We start from the raw sequence: 24,043 nt of genomic DNA, 5'->3' as shown, positions 1-24,043 counted from the left end.
TTTTTACATTAGGCCTATTCATAAATGTTCTGCTTCCCTCATAAGGTCAAATGGTTTCACGGCTCGAAGGAGGTGAAAGTGGGGAGCATGAGAGAAGGAGAGGAAGAGAGCAGAGTGTCAGAAGCCTCATCTAAACACCGTGATTCATCTGAGGTCGTCCAGGGAGCCACAACCCAGCATCTCTGCTCCGGGACCCCGCTGAAGGCGCGGCCTCTCGGCCCGTTGTGTAAACAGTCTTCAAGTAAGATCTCGGCGGTAAGCCTTCACAGATTTCGCTCACTTCAACAAGAGGAGGCCCGGATCCATATTTAGAGCTGTTCCGCTCTACTGTTGACTCTCTCCACTAGGCTAGTCTACCCGACGACACACGCAACAACCCCACTTAAACCACACTGCCGCTTCAAGCGACGTCGAAAACAAGAGCTTGTTGTGTCATTCCTTCGGCTGTTGTCAGGAGACAGAAATAAGGCCCCGGTAGTAAAACTTATTTTCAGGCAGACGCACTACAAGAGACAAATTGGTTATTGTAGTGAATGGTAAATGGACTGCAGTTAGACAGTGCTTTTCTACCCAGTGGCCTCTCAAAGCGTTAGGGTTAGGGTTAGGGTCTAACATTCACCCATTCATGCACACATTCACACACACATTCACACAGCGACGGCGGAGTGAACCATACAAGACGACAGCCAGCTCAGAGACACCTCGACACTAGGAGGAGGATCGAACTAGCAACCTTCAGGACACCAGCCGACCCGCTCCACCTCCGGAGCCACGTGCCGCCCATGTGGGTGTCTGTATGTGTATTTGAGGTAATGAATTTCCCGGGGTCTAAATTGTTATGACACTGCTCGTGCGATGTATGAAATACTGCATGAGCAGCAATTAGTGAGAGCGTGTTAACATCACTGTCATCATTTTAGCCTTTTATTACTGAGATGGATCAAAGTTACTATGAATCAACGGTATAAGCGAATGCAGAGCAGAGTAATGATAAACAGTGTGTGGTGTGTTGGTGCTTTGCATGTGAGCTCATCACTTCAGCCTCTCTATTTACCTTTTTTTGTTTGCATGTATTTATTTATACCTGCCCGCATCACACATTAACTATTTAGCGGAGAGTTTCTTATCGAGGGAACATGGAAAAGCTCTGCTGGCGTAAACAGCAGAACGTCCACTTATTGCTGCACACCTTCCTGGAATCTCCCAGAGGATCCAGCTCTCTGGAACCTCCTGCTGACTCATTGTGTTCCACCTCTACCAGGCTGAGCACAGAAAGAGAAACAGTCATGAAACCAGAAGATACTAGCAAAATACGGAATATGAATATGAATATTTTCCACATTGGTGGATTGTCGTTTGCACCTTGCATCTGCAGTAAGAACAAATGAAAAACAAAATGTATGGCGCACAACCCAATGACTTCAACTGTTTAATGTCTGACAGGCAGTAATGACAACAGCCACTATCTTTGATTGTTCTACAAGAAAACACACCAAACAAAAGGAATATCATGTTGATGTAAAACGTAAACATTTCGATTTGATATCTGCTTTTGTCTTATTGAGGCGGCATATTATCTTTAATGCCCCCCCACACACACACACAAACACAAACTAACACACACACACAAACATCCACACACACACACACACACACACACACACACACACACACACACACACACACACACACACACACACACACTACAAGAGAGACAGAGAGTAAAGAGCCTTCTTGCAGTGAAGCACTTTTCTTGAATCTCTGTTGATAAATATAATGCACCATTTCACTCTTCCTTTGGAGTAAGTAGATTTTCCCTCATAAAAAGGTAGCCGAAAAGCCTAACATAAATAGTGGAGTACATTACACACACAAAAGGACCTCTGCAGCAAGGAAGATTTGGAGGATAACTCCGGCTACGTGGAACGAGAGAAGCATGGACCCCTTGGGCTGAGATCCTGCTACATTCTTGGTCATTATTCCATAGAGACACACCCAGAAGGCAGCAGGGTGTTTACCTCACGTACTTGGGTTGAGCAAGGTTTATTTTATTGTACCTTTATTTAACCAGGTCAAAGTCTCTTTGAGATGGAATCATTTTTTCAAGAGGGACTTGGCCAAGAGGAAAGCATAATGCAGAAAATAGATATAAGCTTCATACAAACGAAGCAAGACTGTTTTTGGGATTTCAGGTAAGGAATTACACCCAGGTACAATGCCCAATATTTACACATAAGAAGTGTGTCAGTACAGAGCTCTGACGGTCATAAGTCTTTCTGGAGGTTGGAGTGGTCATTGAGCAGACCTGAACCATTCAGGGCTCTACTTCCCTCTCCCACCAGGCGAACTGGGCAGAGTGGGAGCAGAGGGTCAAAAGTCCAACCCAGTGGCGTCACCCCCCCTGGGCTCCAGTCCGGTGCCCAGATGTCCAGATGCGCTCTGGGCGTGTGTCGGATTGGATTATAGTGTTGGTGCAGCGGACGCGTCTTCAGTGTAATCTGATATAAGACCCGATCTCACGTCTCACGGTGGACTTTGGGAGGGAGGTTTAGTTACTGAAATATCTGTCTTATATTTAGGCATCATTTAGAGCAGATCATTAAGAAAAAGGTCCACATACCTACTGACCCCATCTTGGAGTAGGCGTGGGCCGTGGCCAACGAAAGAGTTCTCCTCCTCTTCTCGTTTGTATCATACTAAATTCTAGAACAGCCGTTAGCATCCAAGGAGACATGGCCCCCGAATCCCATTGTAACCCTCAGCCAGAGCCCCGGTCCAGTCTGGATTGTCCATGGTGCCCATTCCCTAAATGCTCCTGAAAATGGAAACCTGTGAGCCTTAGCAGCAGGAATGAATGAATGATGGTGAATCCACCGCAGGAGTTTATAGACGAGATCCAGCCCAAGGCTCCCAGACGAGTCCTAACCTGGTGCAGTTCTCCTGAAGAGGATTGCAGTGATTACATATCGAATGCATGCGCTCACTTTAGCCCATGGCCTAGTTTTTCTCTCTGTTGACAGCATTCTTGAACACAATTACAATTATCCTTCTCACCAAATCTGTGATTTTTTTTATTTTTTTTACCGCATTTACAAAGTTGGATCGACAGTGGGGTTGCGGTGCACCAAGGGAGAAGGACGTGTGTGTGTGTGCGTGCGTGCGTGCGTGTGTGTGTATAGCAGGGCTTGTATCACTCCTGGGGGCTGCCTGCCTATCTAGAGGAGTGGTACTCAAATGGGGTACCGCGTACCCTTATGGGCACATGTATATATTTTTTTCACCCTGAGCAAGTTTAAATTTTGAAAGCTAGACAATAGAAAATAGAGAAAATGGATGGTGGAAACGTAAATCTGAAAACACACGACAATCTGTGAGAAAGAGAGTGCATCCAGAAACACTAATATGTGGTCAGTTTCAGGAGGAATATATTTGAAGTGGTTTCACCAATACTCTGACCCTTCCCTGGCGTCGTGCATCTTTTGAGGGGAGAAATTATCCAACAGTCGCATGAAGCCCGGGCCCATGTTTCTCACTAAATCGTTAGTATTTTCACCCCTTTTAACGTTCATGTTTACCCTGCCAAATAGAACACACTGACATTATTTATGTTCATTTTATTACATTTTCTCTCAAAAGTGTGAGAGAAAACTGCCGGTGAAGGGGGAAGTAAGCTGAAACAATATCTTGGGGGAGGTACACTAATAAGTTTGAGAACCCCTGATGTAGAGTTCACCTAATCCATACCCCCGTTACAGGACCCTGTGGCAGTGGACGCCAACCTGGCAGACCTCTGCCGGGTCCGTCTATTGCACAATGTAACCCGAGGACGCATTTATTAATAATCATCTCACAGTGACGATACTTCTATTTATTTCCGGCCAGCAGCGGTATGCTGAGACCCCCCAGGGGACGTTGATATTGTGTTTCACTCTTGGGGGGGGGGGGGGGGGGGGGGGGGGGGCGTGACTCAACCAGCCGCGGTCGGGCAGAAGCTGTTCGGTGACGACGTTTGCTGTAGCTATATTGATTGATGCATCGTATCCCCTCGTATCGCTTTGAGGCTGCGCTGACCTTGTTTACTTGATCCATTCGTCCCCAGACGTGCAGGGTCCAACTTGTACCATAAGATCTGCAGAAGGATAGGCCCATGCATATATTTTGTATTAAAGATTTTATACTTTGACCTCTTCATCGATTCGATTTATCCCATCCCTAAGACCTACAGTTGAATAATTAACGGATAATAAAGTTATACTTTGATATTGAACTCATTAAAATTACTTAATTGGAAAAGGCAAGTTTTCGTCCATAATTTTTTTTTTTTACTGTTATATATTTATCTTGAGATTAGTACAATATCAATTGTCATCAGCCTTCCCATTTACTTCAGTCATAAACTGTCAATGGTCACGTCAGATATTTCCACCAGAACCACAACACCTTAGAATTGGAAGATCACTGTTTCTGTTCCTTATTGTTTGAAGTAATTGTGTTGGTGTTGTCATTATTGTGTGTCAGCTACAAGTCACCGAGTAAAGAGAACGTCACATAGCCGGGGACAGAGAGTAAAAGACAGCTAGAATACTCACACTGGGACACTCACCTTATGTCACTAAGAGGAGGGGCTACGTTCTGCTTTCATTACGTCCTCCGTGAGTAGCGATGTGACAGTCTGGAGTGCTCATGATATTATGATGTAGGGTGGTTTTATTAGAGGAAAAGTAGAGAAGGAATAATGCAGCCCATCCAGATGACCACGATGGTCACGATGCAGAGCATCTTTGCAGATATAAAAGTGATATCAAATGTATACGGAAGAGGATAAGGGCCACATGGGATTCCGAATTCTGAGCATGAAGTCAGAATTATGATTTATATAACAATTCTGACTTTGATCTCAGAATTCTGAGTATAAAGTCAGAATAAAACGTGTTCCGACTTTAAAGCCGAACTCAAAATAAATTCACATGTAGCCCTTATCCGAGAGAGAGAGTAGTCTTCCGATTACTTTTACAGCATGTATTGCAAACAGGGAAAAAGGAATTTAAAGAACCGAATTTGTGAATAGCCTAGAGGGAAAGAAAAAAATATGAAATCCCATGTTGGCATGTTTATTTAAAATATAAACAAAACTACAAAAGTTGATAAAAAGGTCAAATAGACTTCCATCACATGTTCATGGCTGGTAAGAAATTCCACATTCGTGTAGAACATGCCCCTATGAGCCCGGACAGAATGTTGTTAAGGGACACACATTCAAGCATTGCAACAGCATGAGTGTGTGGTGTTGAGATCCATCGGGGTGTAAACAGATATGGAATGACTATTTCTTCTTCATAAAGTCTCACAGCGTAGTGGCGGACAAATGGGTCGACTTTATCCTCCTCATTAGGTTAAACCTAGTCTAGACGCAAACAAACTCAAGGACAGTTTTCTAAGTGGTTCAGGTGCGCCCTCTACAGGCAACACGGGACATTGCCTTCTCTATTTTTCGTTATTTTCTTTTTACAATAAATGGCACATTTCCCGAGAACTTTTCTTAACAGCGTACGATCTAAAAACTCACTAAACATTGAACATCAACATTTTTTTAACGGAATATATATAGGATTCTAGATTCATTAGTGTGGACATTGAGCAATCGTTTCTCCTCAGCCTATGAATATCACAATTCTGAAAAGAAAACATCCGGTCCATGATAATCCAAAACAGTGATACAGAAATTGGCGTTTAGATTTATGCCCCCAACCAAAACACCCAATCAATGATGTGTGTGATGTGTATGTGTATGTGTATGTGAATGTGTATGTGTATGTGTGTGTGTGTGTGTGTGTAAAAAGACATACATACAGACACACACACTGCGGCCCAATAGGACAGAGACAGAAGACAACATATAACTTTAAAACAGTGTATCCTTAATGCAAGTTTTTAAAAAAAGGTCATCATTGCATTCAATCAATGATGCATTAAAAAACTTTTCTGCACGCCTGGTTTTCAGCTTTCCACAGCCAGGGAACAGGCTGTGAATATTACAACCTGTGCTGCCAGAAACTACCAGCAGTAACAGTAAAGGGTTAAAGTACTTCCCCTCGATTTGAATTTCCCTTCAGTACTGGGTCTGGGTCTTTCTCCGTCTTAATCTAGCCACGTTCGTACATCTTATGCTGCGTTTTATTATCCATCCGTCTCGGAGGTCCGAGGACGTTGCCTAGCGACACGCACGAACACGCCCCTTTTTTTCGGACGGCGAACTCGCCATCTCGGCTGAACTGATGCTGCGTTCGAGTATTCTCTGCGAACCGACTCGGATCTCGGATCTGACGTCACGCCATCTTGAATTCTGTCTCGGAATTTTGCTCGGTCACCGCTGGGTTCAGCCGAGATGGCGAGTTCGCCGTCCGAGGAAAAGGGGCGTGTTCGTGTGTGTCGCTAGGCAACGTCCACGGACCCAACGACCGAGCAAAACATAATAAAACGCTTGAAGCGGGGGCGCGGCGTCAGATCCGAGACCCGAGTCGGTTCGCAAAGAATACTAAAACGCACCATAAATTCTGATTTATCTGCAGTAGCCATGCATGTATCGGATTGACGGATTATAGGGGGGCGGGACTAGAGGGGGGCGGGACTAGAGGGGGGCGGGACTAGAGGGCAGCGGGGTCGACCATGCTCTGGGTTGCCATGGCGACGGCGGGGGAGGGCGAGGCCTTGCCTTTGTAGCCCAGCTTCAGGATGTGTTTCTGCAGGTGAGCGATCCAGTCCTCCTGCACCGAGAGAGGACCCTGGAACACCTGCTCACAGAACCTAGACACACACACACACACACACACACACACACACACACACACACACACACACACACACACACACACACACACACACACACACACACACACACACACACACACACACACACACACACACACACACACACACACAGACAGAGAGACACACACACATACACACACACAGAAACACAAATACACACTTTAATTTCCCTTGTCCCCTGTCTTTGATAGGGGCTACGTTTCCTTGTTTTAAGTATTTCTGTCTTCCAATACTGTTTTAAAGCAGTACAATTACATCGCACGTTTTGTAAAAGGTGCATTCATGTTCTTTTGACCTGTAGTTAAACAATTAAACAACACTGATTTACATTTTTTTGGAGTGAAGTAGACAGAAAAACTATGGTTAATTGTCGGACAGTTGTTCCCAGGTGAACTCAAAAACAAATGCCAATCAATACACAAAAAATGCACAAACGTCTACCCACCTAATCCACCCCGAGAATGGAGGTTTGATTATTATTATTATAATACATTAGATAGTTATTGAGGATATTGACGTGACCCCGCCCACTGACCTGCACTTGAGGGAGTACACCTTCCCCACCAGGCTGACCAGGGGGGTGAGGGGGGGCATGGGCAGCAGGGCGGGGATGTTGCCAGGCCGGGGGGGCGGGGGGCTGCCCTCCACGTTCTCCTGCCCCGACGCGGCGGGCGGCTTCAGCGGGCGGACGCCTGGGAACAACCGACGGGTTCGTTAGTGAGCGGTCCGTCATCGTTCTCTGGGGAACGGTGAGACCGGGAACGATGAGCGAAACAAGAGATCCACCACGTGGTGCTTTATTTATATTGTTCTAAAAAGAACACGTAACAAAAGAAGAGAAATCATGTTGGTGTTCACGTGTTCACCGGTCGGACTCCTGGAAAAAACTTTGGGTTTGTTCTGTTATAGTACTGTTGGACTCTGGTATTTCCATCCTCTCTTACATTCACATTCACATTGAGGGGGTTTAGCAGACGCTTTTATCCAAAGGGACTTATAATAAGTACATTTGCTGCTTTCAACCTCATTGTACTATGAATAGTGACATTAAAAGGCATTCATTGTTTCATTTGTCAGAAGAAAGAGAAACAACAATATATCTCTGTGGGTACAGTAAGGATGTTCATAGAACCAAGTGCCAAGCACTAACCATCACTAGGTTAACCCATTCCCCGTATACAACAGAGATAGCTAGGGGAAGATGCTGCACAATGTTAAAGGATGGGTATGGGATTTGCGAAACGCCAGTAGATTTTGAAAATACCAAACTCAAATGGTCCTACCCCCTCTCCTTCAAGGCTGACTCTGACTCCACCCATTCCAAGTACACGGACGAGCGAACACAGATGCGCGAGAGCGAGCCATTAGCTAGTTAGCTAGCTCCAGTAGCTACCGCAGGATAACAACAAACAGAAGCTTGCTTTGAGTACGTGCACGAAGGGGTCACGCGCGGGGGGAGGGGGAGTGCAGTACGACCGTTTGATTGACGTACTTACTGTCCAATGCCACTCGGTTGGTCTGGAAATCATTGGCTGGAGCTTTTCGAGCCCTGCCCGTTCCACAGATGATTGACTTGTTTAATTGTCACGTCAGTACTTCTAACTCAGTCGTTGTAAGTGGGTTATGATAAGGATTTCAAGGAATTTTGCAAAAAATGGCCAAAAAAGAGAATTCCATACCCAACCTTTAAGCACTATTTTTAAGTGCCATGACGTACAACATACAGTAAGTGTGTAAGAAGAGGGGTGTGTGTGTGTGTGTGTGTGTGTGTGTGTGTGTGTGTGTGTGTGTGTGTGTGTGTGTGTGTGTGTGTGTGTGTGTGTGTGTGTGGGGGGGGGGTCCAGGTGAACTTACGGGTCGGGGACGGCACCGTGACGTCGCTGAAGGCCAGCTGCTTGGGCCCCCCGGGGCCCCTCTCCATGGTGGACAGCTTGCGGGCGGCCTTGGGGGACGCTCCGGGGACCCCCAGCAGCTCCCTGCCTGCCCGGGGGCCCGGCAGAGGCCCCAGAGGCTCAGGGCTCCTGGGGGCCGCAGGGACAGCGTCCAGCGGGGGGGCGGGGGGGGGCGCCGGTCTCTGGGGACGGAGGAACACACAGCGATGGGTCAGGGCCAGTAGGGTCAGTAGGATCCAACATCAGAGGTCTGGTACCGGCTGGTTGATGCAATGAATGAATGAATGAATGAATGAATGAATGAATGAAATTCAATCTCTCTCTCTCTCTCTCAGAGGTCCCCCCCCTACCTCCTTGATGTAGAGGTCCCCCCCCCCCCCTACCTCCTTGATGTAGGGGTCCCCCCCCCCCCTACCTTCTTGATGTAGAGGTCCCCCCCCCCCTACCTCCTTGATGTAGGGGTCCCCCCCCCCCCCCCCCTACCTCCTTGATGTAGAGGTCCCCCCCCCCCCCCCCCTACCTCCTTGATGTAGAGGTCCCCCCCCCCCCCCCCTACCTCCTTGATGTAGGGGTCCCCCCCCCCCCCCCTACCTCCTTGATGTAGGGGTCCCCCCCCCCCCCCCCCCCTACCTCCTTGATGTAGAGGTCGTCCCCCCCCCCTACCTCCTTGATGTAGAGGTCCCCCCCCCCTACCTTCTTGATGTAGAGGTCCCCCAGCAGGTATCGCTGGGTGATCTCGGCCACCTTGGCGGGCTCCTTCTGGATCCACTCGTTGAGCAGCTCGATGGGGGACCCCTTGGAGCCGTCGCTCTTCCACTCGGTGACGCCCAGCTGCCGGAGGTGGGCCCGGGCGTGGCTCGCCAGCGCCTTCCGGTGGCTGAACTCGAACCCGCACAGCTCGCAGAAGGCGGCTGGAGACGGGAGGAGCACAGAGGGACAGGGCTGAGACACCGGGCCGCTCTCTGGGTCGCATTCACACCCTTCAGTAGAGCGTGAGGCACTGACACTGGGACACTGAGTGGGCATGGTTCATACCGGCTCCTGTGTGTTGTGTTTGTCCTGTGTGTTGTGTGTGTCCTGTTTGTTGTGTTTGTCCTGTTTGTTGTGTTTGTCCTGTTTGTTGTGTGTGTCCTGTTTGTTGTGTTTGTTGTGTTTGTCCTGTGTGTTGTGTTTGTCCTGTTTGTTGTGTTTGTCCTGTTTGTTGTGTTTGTCCTGTGTGTTGTGTTTGTCCTGTTTGTTGTGTTTGTCCTGTTTGTTGTGTTTGTCCTGTTTGTTGTGTTTGTCCTGTTTGTTGTGTTTGTCCTGTTTGTTGTGTTTGTCCTGTGTGTTGTGTTTGTCCTGTTTGTTGTGTTTGTTGTGTTTGTTGTGTTTGTCCTGTTTGTTGTGTTTGTCCTGTTTGTTATGTTTGTTGTGTTTGTCCTGTTTGTTGTGTTTATAGTGTGTCCTGTTTGTTGTGTTTGTTGTGTTTGCTATGTTTGTTGTGTTTGTTGTGTTTATACTGTGTGTCCTGTTTGTTATGTTTGTTGTGTGTGTCCTGTTTGTTGTGTGTGTCCTGTTTGTTGTGTGTGTCCTGTTTGTTGTGTTTGTTGTGTTTGTTGTGTGTGTCCTGTTTGTTGTGTGTGTCCTGTTTGTTGTGTGTGTCCTGTTTGTTGTGTTTGTTGTGTTTGTTGTGTGTGTCCTGTTTGTTGTGTGTGTCCTGTTTGTTGTGTGTGTCCTGTTTGTTGTGTTTGTTGTGTGTGTCCTGTTTGTTGTGTGTGTCCTGTTTGTTGTGTTTGTTGTGTTTGTCCTGTTTGTTGTGTTTGTCCTGTTTGTTGTGTTTGTCCTGTGTGTTGTGTTTGTCCTGTTTGTTGTGTTTGTTGTGTTTGTTGTGTTTGTCCTGTTTGTTGTGTTTGTCCTGTTTGTTATGTTTGTTGTGTTTGTCCTGTTTGTTGTGTTTATAGTGTGTCCTGTTTGTTGTGTTTGTTGTGTTTGCTATGTTTGTTGTGTTTGTTGTGTTTATACTGTGTGTTACGTTTGTTGTGTTTATACTGTGTGTCCTGTTTGTTATGTTTGTTGTGTGTGTCCTGTTTGTTGTGTGTGTCCTGTTTGTTGTGTGTGTCCTGTTTGTTGTGTTTGTTGTGTTTGTTGTGTGTGTCCTGTTTGTTGTGTGTGTCCTGTTTGTTGTGTGTGTCCTGTTTGTTGTGTTTGTTGTGTGTGTCCTGTTTGTTGTGTTTGTTGTGTTTGTTGTGTGTGTCCTGTTTGTTGTGTGTGTCCTGTTTGTTGTGTTTGTTGTGTTTGTTGTGTGTGTCCTGTTTGTTGTGTGTGTCCTGTTTGTTGTGTTTGTTGTGTTTGGCCTGTTTGTTGTGTTTATAATGTCTAAACTGGCTAATGTCTGCTGGCATTACAGCGGTGACGATGTGTCACAACGTGTCGCCGGTCAAACGGCCCCGTTGGTCTCACCTCACCGGGGGGTGCGTGGACTTACGGTTGTGGGACTTCTTGCCTGACGACGGCTCCAGGGCTTCCAGGGGCACGCCCTTCCCCATCAGCTGCCGGAGGAGGTCGATGGGCGACGACTTGCTCGACCAGGGCACGCCGAGCTGCCGCAGGTGGGCGCGCACGTGGCAGGAGAGGCCCTTCCGCGAGTCAAAGAGCTGGCCGCAGTACTCGCAGAGGATCAAGGGGATGGGCTGGCCGTCGAACGTGGGCTCGATGAAGTTCACCGAGGTGGGCGTCTCCCCCGTGTCCAGCGGCGCCCGCTTGGGCTTCTTCAGCTGGGGGTCCACCGCCAGCCGGAACCCCTTCTTCGCCTTCGGGGCTTTGCCGACGGGCGCGGGGAGGCCGGGGCCGGACAGAGCGCTGCCGCTGGGGGGGGACGACGCGGGGGGCGGCGGCGGCGGCGCCGGGGGCGGGGCTGGCGCCGGAGACGGGGCCGACTGCTGCGCCCTGGCTTTGGCCGCCGCCCCTTTGGTCAGGGGCCAGATGTCCGCCAGCACGCCGCTGCTGGCCAGCTCCTCGATGGCGTCCACCGCCGAGGTCTTCCCCAGCATGTCCGACACGCCCATCTGCCGCAGGTGGGAGCGCGCGTGGCTGCCCAGGCCCTTGCGGTTCTCGAACTGCTCCCCGCAGAGGACGCACACAAACTCCTTCGGCACCTTGGGCCGCTTGGCGGGCGGGGCGGCCGGGAGGGCGCTGGTGGAGGCGGGGGGGTCCAGGGAGGGGCGCTTGGCGGCGGCGGCGGCGGCGGCGGCGGGTTTGGACTGGGGGGACTGAGGGGTCCCGGGCCGGGGGTCCTCCGGCGGGAGGCTCTTGAGGCTGTACAGCAGCGCGATGGGGCTGATCTTGGAGCTGGCGTCCGAGACGCCGAGCTGCCTCAGGTGGGCCCGGGCGTGGCTGGACAGGCCCTTGCGCGTCTCGTACCACGCGCCGCACACTCGGCACACGTGCACCTCGTCGCTGGCGTCGGACACTGCGGGAGCGGAATGGAGGCGTTTGGAAATGGTCCGACTCCCCAGTTGTTGCATAAGATGTTGGGTTGATGCACTTTTATTTATTTTTACGTTTATTTGACCGGTTCAATGCGCAATATATAATTGAGCCAGAGTATAGCCACAAGGCTAATTTACATCTGTTCTATTTCATGTAGGCTACGCCGTCTAGGCTTCGCCTTATGGGCTTGTCCCGTGCGCGCACGGGACAAGCCCATAAGGCGAAGCCTAGACGGCGTAGCCTACAATCATAGAACTAGAGTTATAATAACATAACTATCGTTTTCCTGGACAGGAGTTGATGTTATAAAACAAATTAAAGACAACATAAAATGAGTGGGGGGGACAGTGACCCAAACACACATCACAGTGGCATGTACGGAGTGATAACATTCAGTAATGAGAAAAACAGGAAATAAGACTGGTACGGAGTTGTGTTGCTACACACTATGTTGTGTTGTTGCAAGATTGGTTAACGTGTGGCAACATTAATCAAGGATGAATCATCGTCTTATTTTGTTCTAATGGTAGGACAGGGAGTAAACGCCGAAGAGGAAGAACAAGAAGAAGAAGAAGTAGTAGTAGTATGTGTGTGTGTGTGTGTCACTAGAACCCCCACGCATATCCCTACAGCAGCACAGATCAGATGCAGGTCAGAGGGGAGACCTACCCAAGGACAGAGGGGCGTCCGTGTCCTGCGGGGCCCACATTGGTTTCAGTGTCGTCTGTTTGGAGCTCGAACTCGGGGCCTCGACGTCCCTGGACTCTGTCCTTTTATGGGGAGAGACCAGTGGGAGGGCGGCGGCGACACCACTGGTCCCACCGGTGAGAGATCCCAGCAGAGGATCCTTCGGGGCGGGGAGCTCCTCAAACAGCGTCTTTGAGTGGCTCTGTACCTCATGGCCGGGGGGCACCATGGGGGTCTTGGGGTCCAGGGTGAAGTCCAGCTGGGAGCCTTTGCTCTCCTTGAGCTCGTAGAGCAGCGCGATGGGCCCGTTGGTACACTCCGACAGCGGCACCCCGAGGTGGCGCAGGTGCAAGCGGGCGTGGCTGGACAGCCCCTGGCGGGTGGCGAAGCTGCAGCCGCACACGCCACACACCTTTTTGGACGAAGCTGCACGAAAACAAACAAGGCAATGTTCAGGGTTTCCCACAGATAATGTGTTAGTTAAGGTGGTTCGGGCGGGTTCTGATCTATATTTAGATAATTTTACAATATTTACAGTAATATTAACATTATAAAAAAAGTTAAGGCGCCAGGCGTGTGTTGCTTTGGCGGCCGCATTAACTGTAAAGTGCTGTGGGAAACCCTGATGTTGTTTCACAACACGGTACAGAGGCTGAAGTATGACTGTGGAAAGGGTCACAGTTAAATCGGCTTCCTGCTAAACATGTGTATGCGTGTGTGTGCGTGCATATCAACGGTACTCACGTCTTTTTTCCATGGCTGGTGACCTTTGAGGTTTACAAAACGTAAAACCTCGACCTTTGTGTCACCCAGACCCTGATACGAGAGGAGATAGACCAGGGTTAAAGGTAGAGTCAGGGTCTGGTAGCTCCAACGGCTAGCCCAAAAACAGGAGCACGTTATATCTGGGACACAACAACACAGATGAACATTACGTTATATATTATATATATATGTGATGTGGAAACTATGGTGAACTTTTAGCGTCCTTTTGTGTGTGGGTGTGTGTCTCTGTGTGTGTGTGTGCGTGTGTATGTGAATGCAGCTAACTGCTGGCTGCCATGCTTGATCAGAGTGATTATATATATGAATACATTTACTTATTATAAGTTTAATAAACACGATATAAGATCATATAGCCACTAACGTTACCTTTTATGTTTATTTCAACCTTGGAGACCTCAGATCGCAGAACTACCCGAGAGGCTTGATGACAACAAAACCTTGCACAAGGGAGGGCGGAAGTCCGTGCCCTCATTCAGAAGAGGGCATTTCAAAATAAAAGGCATTCTTTTAATATCGTGAAGGGTTAAATGCGAATCAATCGTGTGTAACCCTATGAATGAAATACATTGTTTACGAAACAATATCGACAAATGTCTAACTTTTACCAATGACAACTTATCAATGAACGACTGTTTCTGTCGATGTGTTTGTTTGTGTACAATTAGCAGCAGTCTACATCTCCTGTATGCACTTTTCCCTTCTCCTTCATTATTCTGTCTGTTCCAAAGTGTTGTGGTGACTGCATTGGATGCCTGGAGCACCCCATCCCCGATTTAAAATTATCTGTCAGTCTGTCAAGAGTGTAATACTTATCGATCCGTATACAAACCAATGTTTAAGAAACTTAACAATGATACAAATCTTTTGAACTCTACCAAGCACAACTTGCAAACAAGCACTGTTTCTGCAGCACTGTCTGCCTCCAACCTTTTACTTTGAAAAACCCTGTACTCCGCCTCTGGTTCAACTCATGGGCCAAGCACTATAACTTCCGGGTAGGCTGACGGGTCCCGCCTACTTCAGCCTCTCTCTCCTTCTGTCCGCCGGTCTCCTGCTCAGTGGTCCGGTGCTCACGGCTGACTTTGGTTCTCTCTCCTACTCAACGTAAGTGTGTGTGTTGTTTCTGCTAGTCTAGGAGACGTCCGCCATGTTAAGGAGACGAGGAGACATGAGGAAGGCGCCTTATGGCTGCAGCGAGGCGTGCGGGTCATCGTGGCGGGTTCGCATCCCGCGGGCCTCGAGCCGCTCTTTGTCTCTCCACGATTCAATCCACTTTTCTTTATATAACCTCCTATCTCTCCCCCCCTTTCCTCCTCTGTCTCCCCCTTCCCCCCCTCTATTCTCCCCTCTCCTTTTCCCCCTTTTCTCCTCATCCTTTCTTCCCTCTCTCCCTTTCTCCCCCTTCTCCTCTATCTCCCCCTTTCTCCCCTCTCTCCCTCCCCCTTCTGCGTTTTCAGGAGGATTTAGTGCAAAGTCATGCTGGGTCTGCCCTAGACCACAATGCTATTACTTTTACTTTTTTTTTTAGCGTTCGCTATTTTTAAAGTGTCTAATATTATTGAGTTACGTTATGAGACCGACTGACCACTTGATGCATGTAAAACCTGAGTATGTGGTTGATGTAGACTGGTTTAGTGGGTAACGGGGGCTGGTTTAGTGGAAGACTGGATTGGTTTAGCTGCAGGGTCTGCACTAGTTTAGTGGCCAGTTTTAGACTGGTTTAGACTCAAGGCTCTGGACTGGTTTACTGGCAGGGTCTGCACTGGTTCAGTCACGCTGGTGTTTAAGTCGGTCATGAGGTTCTCATCATTCCTGGACGAATAATAATCTCTATTGTGTCGGGAAAACCCATGAGACGTCTGCAGCTGCTACTTCTGCTTTCACTGCCGGTTTAAATCTGTGTAAGCTTTTAAAAAAACTACTGACTTAGCTGGAGGGCTTCAAAACCTTCAGGGAACAGTTTAATTGCAGACAAATATTGCGCCTTTTTCTTCTGGAAGTCCATCCTGCATCCTGCATGCTGGTGAGACTAAACGGGTAGATAGACTTTATTTATACAGCGCTTTTTCAACCAGTGGCCCCTCAAAGCGCGTTACAATATTGCCCAACATTCACCCATTCATTCGCCCACCGACGACAGTGTCAGCCACGCAAGGCGACAGCCAGCTCGTCGGGAACATGTAGGGGCGTCTCGCTCAAGGACACCCCGACACTCGCAGGAGGAGCCGGGAATCGAACTAGCAACCTTCCTGTTCCAATCCTACCCGCTCTGCCTCCTGAGCCCCGGCCTCTCTTGATGGTTGCTGTCTGTGTTCCCTCCAGGCAACGACCCCCGTCATCATGTCTGCTGGAAGCGCCCAGATCGGGAAGCGTGCCCCGGCCTTCATCACCACCGCCGTGGTGGACGGAGAGTTCAAGGACGTCAGCCTGTCCAGCTACCAAGGTGAAGGGCTTTAAACCTCGACTTTGGCGTTTGTAATACGCCCACGTGAATGATCTACCTGTTGATTGGTCTAATAAATCCATATAATTTTGCGGCGCTTCAATTTCCAACCAAACTGACTGCAAGCGTGTGCCTCTATTACATTTGCATTGAGCACATTTGGCAGACGCTTTTATGCAAAGCCACCTACAATAAGTACATTTGTCAGAAGAACGAGAAACGACAACAATATCTGTGGGTACAGTAAGGATGTTCATAGAACCAAGTGCCAGGCAAGCACTAACCATCACTAGGTTAACCCATTCCCCGTACGCAACAGAGATAGCTAGGGTAAGATGCTACACAACTTAGTGCTATTTTTAAATGTTAGGACGTTCAACAAGTGTGTACATTAGTGTTGACTCTCCTTGTCTCCTCTTGTTTGCTCAGGGAAGTACGTGATCTTGTTCTTCTACCCTTTGGACTTCACCTTCGTCTGCCCCACTGAGATCGTGGCCTTCAGCGACCGCGCCGAGGAGTTCCGCAAGATCGGCTGTGAGGTGCTGGGAGCCTCCACTGACTCCCAGTTCAGCCACCTCGCCTGGTGAGCACGGGGCACTGGTCTCAAACCAATACACGCGTTTAGATGATTACTACGAATGGGAAGCACATCTTAACCTCGGCCACCCTGCAGGAAAAGGCTACTTAATGTTTGGATGGAAAGGCCAAGCAGACTTCTGAAATGAAATTATTATAATTATGAATTATTAAACGTCTGCTGTAGTAGATGTTTGATATGTTTAACTGTGCTTTCTAAGTGGGCCGACTGTTGCCCCAGAGGTCTTGATAAGCCCCTCCCCCTCAGCTTATCATATATCGCTGTGTAACGGTGATAAGCCTAAAGGCCTGGTTTTACCGCCTGGTCGTTGGGGTTCATCCAACTTTACTTGAGGAGAAAAGTCCATGCGTAGAAAAACAAGTGTTGCTCTGTGTAAAGACTGGCTAGCGGCCATGGGCGGGGCTGTGTTAATAACTGATAGCTTAAAGAATGTCCATTTCAGTTGGATTTATATCCTGTCTGTTCTAGATGCTTGGCAAACAAATGATGTAAACTACCGTTCAAAAGTTTGGGGTCACTTATAAATATTTTTTAAAGAGAAGCACTTTTTCAAATACAGTCTAGAGACATTGTTCATGTGTTAAATGAGTATTCTAGCTGTTTCTATCATGTTAAAAGGCTAATTGATGATTAGAAAACCCTTGCGCAATTATGTTGGTACAGCGTAAAACCATTGAGCAAAAGTGAGTTTTGATGGAAAGCATGAAATTGTCTGGGTGACCCCAACATTTTTGAACGGTATTCCAAAGTGTCCTGTTCTTTGGGCCTGCCCCCGGTTAACGTGTCCGTCTGTCCGTCCGTTAGGATCAACACTCCCAGGAAACAGGGTGGTCTGGGGCCCATGAACATCCCCCTGCTGGCCGACCTCACCCACTCCATCTCCCGGGACTACGGCGTCCTGAAGGAAGACCAGGGCATCGCCTACAGGCAAGGCTGGATGCTTTTCACATTCAAACATTCATTCAGAGTTCATGCACGCGTTCACACACCGACGGCGGAGTCAGCCACGCAGGGCGACAGCCAGCTGGTCAGGAGCAGTCAGGGTGAGGCGTCTCGCTCAGGGACACCTCGACACTCAGCTAGGAGGAGCCGGGGATCGAACTAGCAACCTTCAGGTTACAGCCGACCCGCTCATGTGCTGTCCCATGATGTCCACATGTGGTCCAGGATGGAGTGGCCACGAGAAGCAGGATTAGCAAAACTACAACGCACCGACTAGGACGGACATGCAATCTTTTGGGTTATACTGTCGGTTCAAAATGGGTCGATTATTAAAATAAATAAAATGAGTTAATGCAAAACCAACCTCACCCTTGATCTCCATCTTCTCAGGAATGCTCATTGAACAACCACTCCTTGTTCTCGGGAACGTTTTAAATGTCTCCCAGAATGGACTGGTTTGTCGCGGCCTGGGTGTGTTGGCCAGTTATCTGACAGCCGTACCTGCCCAGTTTGACCAGTATCGTGTTGCCACCGCTTTTAAACACCAGGTTAAAAGCTTTTTTTATTAGGGATGAGTTGGCATTATCAGATGGGGCGTGGTAAATTACAACAGTAATTACTGTCTCTGTTTTCCTTTGCTGATCTCTGAACATTATAATGGAAGGCAACTCAAACAATGGTTTAACTGAACCGGTTTGTGTTGTGTAATGAAGGCGAGCCAATGTGGATTGTGCTCTGGGATTATGTCTGCGTGGACACATTTCTAGCCATTTATGTGTGTGTGTGTATATATAATGCGTTTGGTGTACTATACATATGCAGCATGCTCTTCAGCACCTTTTGCAGTTAATTAACAAACCCAATTCAAATGAATCAGATTTTTGTTTTGCTCTTGGATGTTTTGCTATGAACTCGTTGGTGAAGCGTGTCTGGACTTCAAACGGAGGCCGTTGTATGTCCTCACCTCGCTCCCCTCACAGGGGACTGTTCTCTGACCGTCCTCTGTCCTGTGTTTACCTCGTCCCTCTCATAGGGGACTGTTCTCTGACCGTCCTCTGTCCTGTGTTTCCCTCGCTCCCCTCACAGGGGACTGTTCTCTGACCGTCCTCTGTCCTGTGTTTACCTCGTCCCTCTCATAGGGGACTGTTCTCTGACCGTCCTCTGTCCTGCGTTTACCTCGTCCCTCTCATAGGGGACTGTTCTCTGACCGTCCTCTGTCCTGTGTTTCCCTCGCTCCCCTCACAGGGGACTGTTCTCTGACCGTCCTCTGTCCTGTGTTTCCCTCGTCCCTCTCATAGGGGACTGTTCTCTGACCGTCCTCTGTCCTGTGTTTACCTCGTCCCTCTCATAGGGGACTGTTCTCTGACCGTCCTCTGTCCTGTGTTTCCCTCGCTCCCCTCACAGGGGTCTGTTTGTGATCGACGATAAGGGCATTCTGAGGCAGATCACCATCAACGACCTCCCCGTGGGTCGCTCGGTGGACGAGACCCTCCGTCTGGTCCAGGCCTTCCAGCACACCGACAAGTTCGGAGAAGGTGGGTCAACTACGATGATCTGATATATATATATATTTTTTTTTTCCTTACAGATTCTTGAACTTGAGTATCGGCTGATACCTATACAGCATCTAGCATTGTAACTACTAAAAGCACTGGTTCTTATTGAAGGGATCTCTTAGGATGACAGGGATGTATAGCCAGTTCACTTACTTTCAAACTAAATAATTAAAATTCATAATAAGACATTTGTATTCGCGTAGTTCAGCATCCATGTTTTAACTCGGAACGCTCGCAGGTCGGAAATGACGCGTTTCCCGTTCCGACTTTCCACCTCTGGCCGTTAACAAACGCAGCGTAACATCGTAGTGTTTGATGTTCTCCGCCTGTGGTAGTAAGTGAGCAAGTCACGTGATGGTATCTGATCGCTGCATACATTTGCATAATCGGCGATACCCTATACTGCATTTTACGCAGAATCAGAGAAATTTCCGATACTGGTATGGGAACCACTCTAGGGTACACGCAGACAGAATCAGTGTGTTTAGCCGTGTTGCACTCAACCGTGCTGGACTGTTGAAGCCGTGTGTGTGTGTGTGTGTGTGTGTGTGTGTGTGTGTGTGTGTGTGTGTGTGTGTGTGTGTGTGTGTGTGTGTGTGTGTGTGTGTGTGTGTGTGTGTGTGTGTGTGTGTGTGTGTGTGTGTGTGTGTGTTGTACCCATGTCACTGATTCCATGTGTGTCGTTAACGTAACCGTCTCCCCTCTACAGTGTGCCCCGCTGGCTGGAAGCCCGGCAATGATACCATCGTTCCCGACATCAAGAAGAGCAAAGAGTTTTTCTCCAAGCAGTGATGTTCCTCATCTGAGTTCAGATCGAACCAAAGCACTTAAGTGTAGATTCCTGTCTGGCAGTTCCTTCTTTCCTTGATAACCCCAGAACCAAGTCGACTTGTATTATTACTGACCGTGTTAAACCAATCTCTTCCGGATAGTTAACTGTGGCATACTTTTCAAGTCCCGAGCACTGAAACTGGTAACACTTAACATATTCTGGATGGTATTATTTGTATTGTCTGCTCTTTAATAAAGCATCGATCGTGTCTTGGTAGTTCCTTGTTGTGCCCTTTTCCGTCACTAGGTGGCAGCATTGGACTAGGTTTGGATCTCGTTATTTTAGTTGGTTGCGGTTTTAGTTGTCTTACGGACGTTTAAAAACTTCGACCGTAATGACTATTTTATGGTTCCCATATCATACCTGTTATGACGCGACCAGAGGTTTACACACAACTAGCTGTTCAGTTTGGCAATTGGGGGGAAAAGGCTTAGATTGCATCTAAAGGGAACACGCCGTGACATCTTTATAAGAAGGCCTCGCAATGATCACGAGGCCTTGTTTTGGGGAAGTAGAAATACCATTGCGGGGAAAGTCCCCTGTTGGAAATAAACCATTTACTGGCCTTACTGGGGAAACCAGGGCAGTGAGTGTCAGGGTCTGACCACCGGCTCTGTAGGAGGCAGGAGTTCCCGGAAACCTGCTGGTATATTACGTCAGCCGGCAGGTTTGACCATAAATGGGCCTGTCCTGACGTCAAGAGAACCGTCCCACGCCGGGACGCACAGAGCGGAACCAGTCGAGGCACCCTACTGGTCGACTGATGCACTGCAGCGACCAGACATGGTTGGTTCAAAAGACATTATGGGCTTTTAACGGCAATTCATAGCAAAATAATTAACCAATATATTTTAAATATGAATTATTTATGTACCTAATGGCAAAATAAAAGTGGTTTAATTTTAACGACAATTAATAGCAAAATAAACCAATGGTATGTAGGCTACTTGACGGCAATCAATACCACCAATAAATATGGGCATCGGCCACCCTCAAAAGAACGCCCAACACATTTCTTCAATTCATATTATTTACTTAAATATATATACTGTACAAAAAAACACAACCAATCAGGCTCGGCCCGAGAAACCAATAAGTTAAGTACCACATGAACGCGTCACGGTCGAATGTAAACAGGCAAAGCCAAAGACAAGAACATCATCAAAACTTGTTCCAAATGCCCCAAAGTGTTTCAGTCTTTTAAGTGCGTCTCTCTGGTGGTCCCTGAAGGCAAGACAACCACCCTCCACATCACTTAGCCTCCATATAAAGTCCATAGTCCTCCACGTCTCCTCGTCTCCATACGCACCAGAACTTCTCTAATTTGTTCCCCAGTGTCGCTCCACGACCAACCATGTCCTCTCCTGTATTGTTCAGCAGCTCCAGAAAAAGTGCGTTTACTTCAGTCTTCAGTAAGACTTGACTTTAGGCGGCATCATGAGCTGACAGCCGCTACTGACGTGCGTCATGACCTTCTGCTTGAGCTGGGCCACCTGATCCCGCAGCAGGGACGCGGTGCTGGACAGCCCCATGTTGTCGTTCTTCAACAGCTTCACCTTGTCCTCCAGCCGCGCGATGCGCTCCAGCTTCCGCCGCCGGCACTTGGTGGCGGCCAGGCGGTTCCTCAGCTTCTTGCGCTCCGCCTTGATGCGCTCCTGGTTCTCCATGTCGATCGGGGACATCGGCCCCGGGGAGCCGGAGTCGCTGCTCTGCAGGTCAGGCACCGTCTGCGGCTCCTCCTTCATCAGCCCTCCGTAGCGCTGCGCGTGGAGGATCCCTGCGCCGGGCAGGGAGTGCTGGAAGTGGTGGGAAGACCCGTGCGCCTGGGGGGGCAGCTGGTGGTGGTGGTGGTGGGGGTACTGGTGATGGGGCAGGTAGCTGATGGTGGTGGAGGGGTAGCTGGGCGCAGAGGACGACATGTTGGCGTTGTTCGGCGTGCAGTTGCTCAGGTTGGTGTATTCGAGGTGGTGGTGGTCGGCCTGGAGCGAGGAGCCGAACACCGAGGAGGCGGGGACCCCCCCGCTGTGGGTACCGAGGGTCCCGCCACCGATGGACACGTTGGGGGGCGGCGCCATTTGGTTCATCTTGTGCAGGTCGTCCAGCGCCTTAACGAAACCGTCCGCGAAGCCTTCCTGTTCCTCGGTGATGCTGCGGCTGTAGGTGAACCCGCTGGGGGTGGAGGTGGAGGTGATGGTGGGGGTTCCGGTGCTGTTCTGGAGGATGAGTCGCTCCAGGTCGGGGTTCGAGGCGCAGAGCTTCAGAGAGCCGACGTCCGCGTGCACGCTCGGGCAGAAGTCACCATCGGCCGCGGCGGCGCGCAGCAGGTGGTGCGGCTTGAGGAGGTGAGAGGAGGAGCGGTGGTAGGGGTCGCAGAGGTCCAGGGTCATGTTCTGCTGCCGGGGCAGCTTGGGGTCCGGTGGCGGGGCAGCAGCGCCTCCTGGACGGCCGAAAGCAGAGAGAAACGAGTCGTCATAAAAGGGTTGTTCCATTAGTGCGGACATATTTTTCAAGAAGAATAGACAAAGTCAAACAGGGATAAACTCTTCGGTGTCCCCCTCTCTCTCTCTCTCTCAGCAGTAGTAGCCAGTCCCGACGCACCAGGCTACTATGTGAAGATCAATGTTATCAAAGTACTGCTAAAACCTCCAATATAGCGGATAACAGTAGGCTACTGTACCAAGTCGTTGCTTTTGGTCTTTAGTCTCTCTTGGTGAATCGGAAGTGAAGTCCGGTGACTAAACCTCTGGTTTTGGTCCCGAGTTGTGTTTCTTTTAGTGCGCGTTTGTGTGTGTCTGTGCGTCACTGTGTTCCACACAGGCGGGCTTCAATCAAATGGGTCTAGGTTTCGCTCCGGGTTTTTAATACCGCGGAGGTGTGTAAGCCCCGCCCCCGGATGACGTAGTAGATTGACGTGGTGACCGAATGACGTTGTATCCAGGAAAAGGACATTGGTAGACCTGTGGGCTGTTATATTATGTTTATATATATATATATATATATATATATATATAATATATAATATATAATATATTAAGTTAAAATATATTGAAATGCAAATATGTGTGTGTCTCACGTTTACCACCGCGTTGATAACCTTATAGTGCTCAACTGCTGCTTCGTCATGCGATCAGAATTGATATCGGCCGGCCCTTATATGGGCATCCCTACTGTTCCTCCCTGTAGCGGGAAGCCAATCCCTGTTTGGCGCGCTTCCAGGACGCCTCGAGGATGCGGGGAGGTGGGCGTGGCCGCGGCGTGGGCACGGTGCGCGCAGCCCGACTCCCTTCCCTATGCCCCGCGGGAGGGCAGTAGCCCACTGAGGTCGCTGCGGCCACGTGAGTAAAATACACAACAAAACCGAACCAGGGTGACACACGGGTGGTTTATAGAGAAGCCTAATACACTTTGTTTGGTTTGAAGCCAGACTTCAAACAATTTGGGGGAATATCCCAAACTTTATTCAGCGTGATAACCACGAACACAAACAAAACGTTGGTCGGACTCATGTGGGGGAATTATTTATTGTAATCACTTTTAACTAGGACTAGGCTATATATATCTTTTTTTTAATGAATAAGGTCATGTAGGGGAATTGTTTTATTTTTTGTGATCGGGCATGCAGGCCACTAAAGGGTTGTAGGTTAAGTTTTAATCACACGGTTCTTTACCGATTACGTAGACCAGAGGTGTGCTGTAATTCGTAGCAGACCTTTTACACGCGCTTGTCATTTGTGACCCTTAAAGGCAGGCGTTGTTTGCTTTGTCTTCAAACACGTCAACAAACACGACAACAAAGGAAAGTCAGGCACATCCACCTACCTTAATAAAGTGTGTGCCAAGTTAGTGTGTGCGTGCCTGTGTAAACACGCACGCTCCAACACATCGGAGGCTTCACATGAATAATCAATAACCCTACAGTAGTTCACCCCGAGCGCTGGGCGGACGTCCGCAGCTCATACCGCCGATTCCGTCATTCTCCGTGAGCGGAGCGGTGATGCGAGCGGACAGTTC

The 24,043-nt window shown here is 48.9% G+C and overlaps 3 protein-coding genes across 7 annotated transcripts; 1 reads left to right on the top strand and 2 right to left on the bottom strand.

Moving 5' to 3' along the window:
- Positions 1-6,085: 6,085 nt before the first annotated feature.
- wiza (WIZ zinc finger a) lies at positions 6,086-16,064 on the bottom strand. 4 transcript variants are annotated; one of them, XM_060046574.1, is made up of 9 exons: positions 15,926-16,061; positions 14,028-14,128; positions 13,620-13,691; positions 12,858-13,301; positions 11,185-12,168; positions 9,414-9,631; positions 8,683-8,902; positions 7,364-7,520; positions 6,086-6,804 (listed from the first exon to the last, which is right to left on the bottom strand). In XM_060046574.1, the coding sequence occupies exons 3-9, from the start codon at positions 13,630-13,632 to the stop codon at positions 6,645-6,647; spliced, it is 2,196 nt and encodes a 731-aa protein (XP_059902557.1). In that variant the 5' UTR covers positions 13,633-13,691; positions 14,028-14,128; positions 15,926-16,061; the 3' UTR covers positions 6,086-6,644. The 4 variants fall into 4 exon arrangements, with proteins under 4 accessions (XP_059902557.1, XP_059902558.1, XP_059902559.1 ...); XM_060046575.1 differs by having other exon boundaries at positions 14,028-14,098; positions 15,926-16,058; XM_060046576.1 differs by lacking the exon at positions 14,028-14,128 and having other exon boundaries at positions 15,926-16,064.
- prdx2 (peroxiredoxin 2) lies at positions 15,990-20,240 on the top strand. Its single transcript, XM_060046617.1, has 5 exons — positions 15,990-16,104; positions 16,534-16,687; positions 17,507-17,629; positions 19,049-19,179; positions 19,910-20,240. The coding sequence occupies exons 1-5, from the start codon at positions 16,002-16,004 to the stop codon at positions 19,990-19,992; spliced, it is 594 nt and encodes a 197-aa protein (XP_059902600.1). The 5' UTR covers positions 15,990-16,001; the 3' UTR covers positions 19,993-20,240.
- Positions 20,071-22,876, bottom strand: junba (JunB proto-oncogene, AP-1 transcription factor subunit a). 2 transcript variants are annotated; one of them, XM_060046599.1, is made up of 2 exons: positions 22,710-22,873; positions 20,071-22,469 (listed from the first exon to the last, which is right to left on the bottom strand). In XM_060046599.1, the coding sequence occupies exon 2, from the start codon at positions 22,417-22,419 to the stop codon at positions 21,442-21,444; it is 978 nt and encodes a 325-aa protein (XP_059902582.1). In that variant the 5' UTR covers positions 22,420-22,469; positions 22,710-22,873; the 3' UTR covers positions 20,071-21,441. The 2 variants fall into 2 exon arrangements, with proteins under 2 accessions (XP_059902582.1, XP_059902581.1); XM_060046598.1 differs by having other exon boundaries at positions 20,071-22,876.
- Positions 22,877-24,043: the final 1,167 nt, after the last annotated feature.

The sequence above is a fragment of the Gadus macrocephalus genome, chromosome 3, assembly GCF_031168955.1.
Source record: "Gadus macrocephalus chromosome 3, ASM3116895v1".
Lineage (NCBI taxonomy): Eukaryota > Metazoa > Chordata > Actinopteri > Gadiformes > Gadidae > Gadus > Gadus macrocephalus.
The sequence above is the reverse complement of the archived record's forward strand: the minus strand, read 5'-3'. Positions and strand labels throughout refer to the sequence as shown.

Bases quoted from the DNA above. Each gene is read 5' to 3' on its own strand.
- wiza (XM_060046576.1), bottom strand. The intron at 8,903-9,413 runs GTAGGGGGGGGG...CTCCGTCCCCAG, and splicing joins GGGACCTCTACATCAAGAAG to AGACCGGCGCCCCCCCCCGC. The intron at 7,521-8,682 runs GTAAGTTCACCT...GGTTGTTCCCAG, and splicing joins CACGGTGCCGTCCCCGACCC to GCGTCCGCCCGCTGAAGCCG.
- prdx2 (XM_060046617.1), top strand. From the start codon at position 16,002: ATGTCTGCTGGAAGCGCCCAGATCGGGAAGCGTGCCCCGGCCTTCATC. The intron at 16,105-16,533 runs GTGAAGGGCTTT...TTGTTTGCTCAG, and splicing joins CAGCCTGTCCAGCTACCAAG to GGAAGTACGTGATCTTGTTC. The intron at 17,630-19,048 runs GCAAGGCTGGAT...CTCCCCTCACAG, and splicing joins GACCAGGGCATCGCCTACAG to GGGTCTGTTTGTGATCGACG.
- junba (XM_060046598.1), bottom strand. From the start codon at position 22,533: ATGTCCGCACTAATGGAACAACCCTTTTATGACGACTCGTTTCTCTCT.